Source organism: Aythya fuligula, chromosome 4 (genome assembly GCF_009819795.1).
Source record: "Aythya fuligula isolate bAytFul2 chromosome 4, bAytFul2.pri, whole genome shotgun sequence".
Lineage (NCBI taxonomy): Eukaryota > Metazoa > Chordata > Aves > Anseriformes > Anatidae > Aythya > Aythya fuligula.
Genome location: NC_045562.1, coordinates 66581796 through 66590170, shown reverse-complemented (window position 1 = coordinate 66590170; position 8375 = coordinate 66581796). Strand labels below are relative to the sequence as shown.

The 8375-nt window shown below is 52.5% G+C and overlaps 1 protein-coding gene across 1 annotated transcript; it reads left to right on the top strand.

Annotated features, from left to right (window-relative positions):
• The first annotated feature begins 5077 nt into the window (after nt 1-5077).
• HMX1 (H6 family homeobox 1) lies at nt 5078-7767 on the top strand. The gene is made up of 2 exons (XM_032187066.1): nt 5078-5430; nt 7125-7767. The coding sequence occupies exons 1-2, from the start codon at nt 5181-5183 to the stop codon at nt 7703-7705; spliced, it is 831 nt and encodes a 276-aa protein (XP_032042957.1). The 5' UTR covers nt 5078-5180; the 3' UTR covers nt 7706-7767.
• Nucleotides 7768-8375: the final 608 nt, after the last annotated feature.

Below are 8375 nucleotides of genomic sequence, written 5' to 3'. Positions count from 1 at the left end.
ATCCCCAGCGCTCACGGGGAAGAAGAGAAGGAAGAGGAGGAAAATGTTACTCAGAGGCCGGTAAACCAGCTGCTGGTCCATCGTTTTATTTTACGATCCTTTTCAAAGCAGACATCCAAACATTTCCACCACTATTTGTGCTCTTCCAAAGGAACGCTGGACCCGAAAAAAGTTCCTTCCGAGTGTTTCTCTTGGCGTTTTTGACGGCTCCCGTCAGTTTACTGAAGATGTGAATACGGTCTTTTATTAGCTTTATTTTTATAGTTCAAGCGAACCTCTCTGAAAACTATTTTTTAATATTTATATGTATATACATACATGCATATATATCAACCAGAGACAGATGTTGGCCAAGGAATTCCTTATCTGCGGCGCTGCCTCTGAGCTGTGAGGAGGGCAAGAGGAACCCAGGGATCTGCTCAGAGCCTCTTTTCTGGCACGGGGCAAGGAGAACCAATCCCCCCTTCCCCAAAAAACCCTTCTGCCCGCAGCGCTGGGGGGTTAAACGCCTCCTGCAGAGATCTCGGCTGCAAAACCCGCGGGCCCTTAAAAGCAGAGAGGAGCAGAGGTTAGGTAGCGAGCGCTAAAGCCTGTCTTTCATTTCGCTTCTATTTTACGACATATCGAGGCAGTGCCGGTGGGGGGAGAGCTAGGGGAGACATCAAACACAGGCAGAGTAATTGCATTCACATTGCAGGCAGGCCCGCTCCACTTCGGGGACCGGCATCGCCTTGCTGCGCCTCTCTGGAGGCACTTGTCACACCTATTTGCACGCTTTCGGCCCCAAACGGAGCCCTTCTCCTGCTGGTCCGTCCGTGTCCCCCGTGTCCCCCCACCACCCCAGGAACCCGAACCCAAGCCCCCACTTCTGCCTGCCCTATGCTTTGCGAGCACGTCGAGCAAGCGCTGCCGGCGGCTCGGGCGCCGTTGGAGGTGAAGAAGGGACAAGGTGAAGAGGGACGGCCCCGACCCCACAAAGTTGCTCACTGCCGGCAGCCCAGCCAGCACTGAGGAACGGAAACTGGGAACCAGCACCAGGCTGCTCAGCGGGAGAGACCCCACCCCAGAGCCCCAAAACCCCACTGCAGAGCCCCGCGACCCCATTGTAGAGCCCCGCGACCCCACCGCTGCCCCGAGATGCTTTGAGTCAGGGGAGAGAAGCAGAGCCAGGGGGTGGGAAATGAACCCCCCCACACACACGACGGGCAATGCCCTGGGCTCAGGGGACATCCCCCGTACCCCGTTACCTAGGGGGCTGCACCGAAAGGAGTCGGACATGCCATGGACTCCGCCGCTAGGTGCCAGCCGCCTCCGGGGGTCGCCGGTCCCTGCAGACGGGCAGCCGAGATAGGAGCAAGGCCTGCCTGGCCCAAGGGGTCCCTCTGAGAATAAATGACGAAAATTCCATCGCTGGATGCTTTTCTTGCGCTCTACATAGAGCCCTGCATGGTGGCTGCAGTGAGACATCCAGTAAACATAACCGTGTATTTTGTTTGTTTGTTTGTTTGTTTTGTTTATTTTTTCTTCCTTCTTGTCATCATAATAAGCAAAAAGAGTACTCAGCACAAAGTTTCAGCAGTCGTGCTGCTAGAGCTATGCAAAAGGTACACAAATATATCAGCAAGCCTAAAAATTACACCACACACAAACACGTCTGTGCAAGTGTTGTGTTTGCAGGTATAGGGTTGTATACATAATGATTTTGTGTTTCGGGAATATGTCTGAATAAAGATGACTTTTCACAAACACAGTTCAGGATTATTGCATACTAGAAGTTATACATTATGCTTTTTAGCACAATGAAAGGAAAAAAAAAAAAAAAAAGCCAGAGTGAATTAATTCTTATTGATTTTATTATACTTTTTCTAAGTGGAAAGCAAACAATATTACAAAAGTTACATGACTACACTGTAGGAACACTTTAAAAAATACAGGCAGGGGCTACATGCATATTGTTTGCACATTGAATATAAAATGTATAGAAGTAACCGGGGTCCACATTCTTCTTTTTATTCCGGAAAGCACACATATATTTTCTGAGTCTGCCAGTGCAACAGAGCAGACGGTTTATAGATGCGTAAGACATATTGGTCAGACTCATATTTCCTATCTAGTAAAACGCACCACGATGGACAAAGCGTAAAAGAAATGTTCACTAGCATCACTCCTGTGCAACAAGTGATAAATGTACTTTCGCCTGGTTTACAGTTTGTTGGTCATCGGTCTCTGCTCAGGTAGTACTGAAACCCGAACATGTCCCTGTACATTCCTGCTTTTCCAGAGTTCACTTCAGAGCTCTGATAGCTTTTTTTTTTTTTTTTGAGTTTTTGGAAATTGAAAGTTTTTTCTCCTTTCTCTTTCCTTCCTTCCTTCCTTCCTTCCTTCCTTCCTTCCTTCCTTCCTTCCTTCCTTCCTTCCTTCCTTCCTTCCTTCCTTCCTTCCTTCCTTCCTTCCTTCCTTCCTTCCTTCCTTCCTTCCTTCCTTCTCTTTCTCTCTTTCTTCCTCTCTTTATCTCTTTCTTTCTCTTTTTCTTTTTCCCTCATTTCTCTCTTTCTCTCTTTCTCTCTTTCTTTTTCTTTCTTCCTTTCTTTCTTCCTTTCTTTCTTTCTTTCTTTCTTTCTTTCTTTCTTTCTTTCTTTCTTTCTTTCTTTCTTTCTTTCTTTCTTTCTTTCTCTCTTTCTCTCTTTCTCTCTTTCTCTCTTTCTCTCTTTCTCTCTTTCTCTCTTTCTCTCTTTCTCTCTTTCTCTCTTTCTCTCTTTCTCTCTTTCTCTCTTTCTCTCTCTCTTTCTTTCTCTCTCTCTCTCTTTCTTTCTCTCTTTCTCTCTTTCTTTCTCTCTTTCTCTCTTTCTTTCTTTCTTTCTCTTTCTTTCTTTCTTTCTTTCTTTCTTTCTTTCTTTCTTTCTTTCTTTCTTTCTTTCTTTCTTTCTTTCTTTCTTTTTCTTTCTCTTTCTTTCTCTTTCTTTCTTTCTTTCTTTCTTTCTTTCTTTCTTTCTTTCTTTCTTTCTTTCTTTCTTTCTTTCTTTCTTTTTCTTTAATTCTCTCTCTATTACTTTCTTTCTTTCTTTCTTTCTTTCTTTCTTTCTTTCTTTCTTTCTTTCTTTCTTTCTTTCTTTCTTTCTTTCTTTCTTTCTTTCTTTCTTTCTTTCTTTCTTTCTTTCTTTCTTTCTTTCTTTCTTTCTTTTCTTTTCTTTCTTTCTCTCCCCCCCCTCCCCACTTTGCCCCTTTCTCCACCTCCCTAGACAGCCCCGACACCCGGTTCCCCCCCGGTGCCGGCTCTGGCTGCTCCCCGTCTCGTCGCTGTGGCGGCCAGGTGGCAGCGGGCAGTGCCCGACTGCTCCGCTCCCTAAATCGAGCACGGGAAGGGGTGCCCAGGGGTACTGCAAAGGGGAACAAGGAGGGAAATCCCGCCGGAGGAGGTAGAGTGGAGCCAGGGAGCTGGTGAGCATTGCCTCTGAGTCGTGCTTTTAACCCGCTCAAGCAGTACTCCCAGAAGCAGAGGGCAGTGAGTTGAATAAGTAGTTTTCAGGGCATTTGTATACTCACCCAAACCTTCCCGGTCTCCGACGTGCATTTCGGATCGACAGACTTGTCCCACTTGGTCTCCAGGAAAAAGGCAGCGAGTCACTGTCTTGCCCTGGAGCTCTGCGGGGATGCTGGGGGTCCCTGTCCCGAGCGGGGCACATCCGAAAGGCTCAGCAAAAGGAGACAAGCAGGGGGTGGCTTTACGGCTTCCCATGAAGTGGGATTATAATAGCAGCAAGAATCACAAAATCGAAGTGCAGAGAGAGAACGCCGGGAGCGATGGGCTCGGGAGCTGGCAGTGGGCGCGCCCTGGGCAGTGGGAGACGGGGATGGAGAACTGTCTTCCTTCTCATAAACTACCGCCTAAATCTAGAGACGTAATATGCATATATACACATACATATACATGTGCATACAGGATAAGAGTATAGACGTACATACATATAAATATTCATATAAAATAAGTGTATCGACATAATACACTTATATATAAACATACATATAAAAGTGTATATATTATAATATATATATATATATGCATAAAGGGAATATTTATATATAGAAAGAGAAAGGTTGAATGGCACTAACCGTGCTATGAAGAGCAAGGCGGCCTCGGGAGATGAAGGCCGCCCGCCTTCCAATGCCGCCGGCCTCTTGGCCACTTGGGCACCCTGGGGGCAGACGCTCCCTGGGTTCTCCCCGATCCCAGTGCTCCGTATGGGGGTCCAGGACAGGGGGATCCTGCCCGCTCCGCCAGGAGCCCACGGCGGTGGCTGCAGGGCCACATCTCCTCCATCCATCCATCCATCCATCCCCGCCGCCGCAGACATGAAAGCTCAGCGGCCGCCGCACTCCAAAGGGGGGGGAGGGGGGGGAGGAGGGGGGCTAATTATTATTAATGATATTAATATAACCGCAGTGTCTGCAGAGCCGATTGGCTGCGTGGGCTGCCCTCCGAGCCCGCTGCATCCAATGGCAAGGCAAAGACGTGCGGTGGCCAAACCTCCCCCCGGCTGTTCCCCGTGCGCCAGGGCCGGCCCTGCCGCTCCCCCCGCTCCGGGATTTGCTCCCTAATTGACCTAAATAAGCAGCTCGTGAGTAGCAGCCCCGGGGCGGCGCACGCACACGCGGGCACACACACACACACACACACCCGCACACCCAAACGCACCCGCACAGGCAGAGCCCGGCCCCGGCCCCGCCGAGCTCCGCGCCAGCCATCGCCCTGCGCGCCCCCGCGGAGATCCCATTTGCCTCCGCGCTCCTCCAATCGCAGGATCCCCCCCCCTCGCCGTGCACGGCGTTTAACTCGCATGACATTTTTATTTCGTTATTATCGTTTTCGCGCAGAATCTGGCGCCTCCGATGGGTTGTCGGCTTGGTTTTTTTTTTTTTTTTTTTTCTCCTTCCCCGTTCCCTTCCCCTCCTCCCCCTTCCCCCTCCCCTCCTAGCTCGCAGGAAATGATGGCAAACCGCGATCTGAAATGATTACTCCGGAAAAAAAACCTTTTATACCAGGAGAGCATCCACGGGGCTAAGCAGAGGCAGGAGGCGGCGGCGGGGAGCCGAGAAGCCAGCCTCCCGCGGAGCCGGGGACACCCTCCCCCCGTCCCCGTCCCCGTCCCCTTCCCCGTCCCTCCCTCAGCTCCTCTCCGACGATGCCGGACGAAGCGACGGAAAACTCGGGCTCCACCTCCGCCCGCGTCTCGTCCTTCTTCATCGAGGACCTGCTGGGCACCGAGGGCGCTGCGGGCGGCGGGGCGAGGAGGGCGACTGCGGGCGGAGGTGGCCGCGGGGCTCCACGCTCCCCGCTGCGCCTCGGAGCCTCGGGCTGCCCGCTCCGCGACGCCGCCGTCGGCTGGTACCGCCGGGCGCACGCTGCCTTCCTGGGCTGCGCCAGCCCCGACAGTAAGTCACTTTTCCCTGCTAACCCCTTCCCGCCGGGCCCTGATGGGTTTGGGGTAGCCGCTTTCCAAGGCGGGCCGGTGCCGCCGCGGTCCCCGGTGAAATGGGAGAGGGGGGTGCCGCCGGGGAGCCCCTCGCAGCCCTCTCGCCCTGCATCTCTCCGGGTTCGGGCTCCTGGTGTAAATTTCCAGAAATGTTCGCAGTGTGGCAGGCACCTGGATCCTTCTCCCCGCCTGCTTCTTGCCCCAAAATGTAAACAGTTGGGGTTGTTTGCTCGCTTGGATTTCTCTCTCTCTCTCTCTCTTTTTTTTTTTTTTCCCCTACCCTTTTTTTAATTTTATTTTTTTCCTAAGAGGGATGTCTAGCTGTTTCAGACTCCCCTGAAAGCCGGGGCCACGGTCTCTAGCAGAGCAGCAAAGAATTTGGGACCCCCAAAGGGCAGCTGGGGGCCCCGCTGCCCTTTCCCGCAGCCCCGGCCCCGCTGCTCTCCACGGACAGTGCAGCTCTGCACAGCGCGGCCTGGCACCTCTGGAGAAAAAGCCCCGATTCCCCGGGCACAAATTAACATCTGAAAAAGTTTATGGGCTGCGATCAGTGGTTATTTTTATCCTGATAGAAAAAATATTGTCCCTCGGCGCAACTCTTTGATTCTGTACGAGCCTGTAGAGTTCACACGATTACTCAGTGAGCAGAAGAGGCGTGATTTATAACCCAAAGAGTTTCTTTTTACAGTGATGGGTTTATTTATATTTTTAATTTATCTCAAAAGTACGCCTAGAAGTAGAAAATAACTACCAAAACAACTGTTTTGTCTTCCTGGCTTGATTTGCTTTTATTTTTTTCCCTCTGTTCTATAAATACTAGGGTATTTTTTCCCCTTTAAAATGCAATTCGAAAACACAGTGTTGGAAACGACGGAGACATGCTGGAAGGCTATTTTCCGATATTGGAGTAGCTGACCCGAACGATTTGGTTTATCTAGTTGAGAATATTAAGAGTGAAAATATTTATTTCCCCCCTCCCTTTATATACACACACGTACTAATATGCTTGCCCCACTATCCACACACCCCAGTTTACTTACATACGTACTTGTAAATATATGTGTGCATGTGTGTGAATAGATTTGTATATGTATACATGTGCTTATAAATATATACATGCACATGTGTTTATAAGTGTATGTCTCTATTATAAAAATATTTATATTCTTATGTACATATGTACATGTGTATATACGCTTACATATATATACTGGTATTCATTCGTACAAAACATAAATCAAAGTACATGTATGTTACATATATATATTTGAATTTGCATAGGTATGTGTGTACACGTAGACATGTTATTATATCTTATCATACCTATACACACGTAGATATACATATACACATATACGTGCATGATCGTGTCCGTATATGCGTATATATGCACGAGATGTAATTTACGGGTTTGTGCAGGACTGTGTGCACACATCCTCACGGCTGCCGGGAGGGTACGGCAGGGCTATACAGCAGGCCATATAGCAACCCAGGGCCGGGCTCCCCGGCATCGCCCTTTCCGCGGCCTCTTCCCTTCCCCTCCTGGTGACCCGGGCAGGGGCAGGCGCAGCCTCTGGGCTCTCCCCATCCCCATCAGGGGCAATGTCCGGAGCGGGCCGCCCCCCCCAGCTCTGTCTGTGCCTCTCTCCGCAGCCAGCGACCGGGACTCGCCCGAGCTGCCCGAGGAGCCGGCGGAGCCGGCGGGTGGCGGCGGCGGGCGGGCGGCTGCGGTGCGGGGCCCCTCGGGAGGGCGACCGGGCCCCGGAGGCCGTGAGGAAGAGGAGGAGCGAGGCGAGGAGCCGGGCGAGCCTGAGCAGCGAGCGGCCGGCCGCAAGAAGAAGACGCGCACAGTGTTCAGCCGCAGCCAGGTCTTCCAGCTGGAGTCCACCTTCGACGTGAAGCGCTACTTGAGCAGCTCGGAGAGGGCCGGGCTGGCAGCCTCGCTGCACCTCACCGAGACCCAGGTGAAGATCTGGTTCCAGAACCGGCGCAACAAGTGGAAGAGGCAGCTGGCCGCCGACCTGGAGGCGGCCAACCTCTCCCACGCCGCCCAAAGGATAGTGCGGGTCCCCATTTTGTACCACGAGAACTCGCCGGCCAGCGCCTTGGGCTTCACCCTGCCCCACATGTCGCCCCCCTTGGTGGGCTTCTCCAGCGGCGTCAGCTACCCCCTGGGCACCTTCCCTGCCGCCTCCCTTCCCTTCCTACGGTCGCAGATGACAGGACTCGTTTGAGCGCCCACCTGTGCCAGGACCGCGGCCCCTTCGCCCCAGCCCCCGGCTTCCAGCTCCACCTCCCCCCCCCCCCCCCGTATCATCCCCAGACTTTTTTCTTTCCACTTCCACGTTTCTCGATTTACCGCTTTGGGACATTTTTTTTTTTTTTTTTTTTTTTTAACGTGCAATAAACTCACCGCTGGGGTTAACTCGGAACGATGCGCGGCCGCCGGACACAACCGAGGGGACACCGGGGACCGCCGGCCATGAGCCGGGAGCCACTCGGCGGGGCCCCCCCGCGCCAAGCATCCAAAGAAAACTCGGACTCAGCCCCGGGGGGACACAGACCGGCGTTTTTCGGGGGGGCAGCAGCCCCCTAATTCTCCCCCCCCCCCCCCCCCCCCCCCCCCCCCCCGAGCGTCAGACGAATGTACGGAACTGCCAGGGCCGGGGGCTCTTCCCGGCCCCGCGGTCCCCGCCCCAAAAGACGGCGAAGCCTCGGGGCCCCCACCGCGGCCACGGGACCCTCAGCAGCTTCTCCAGGGCCCTTTATTTTAGCCACTTAATTCCTACAGACACCCAACCCCCCTCCCCCCCCCCCAATTGTTACTCTAATTTTCATACGATCAATACCCAAGCATGTGTTGGTGCCTCCCCTGGTCCTTCTCGGTGCAGGCTTTTTGATTTC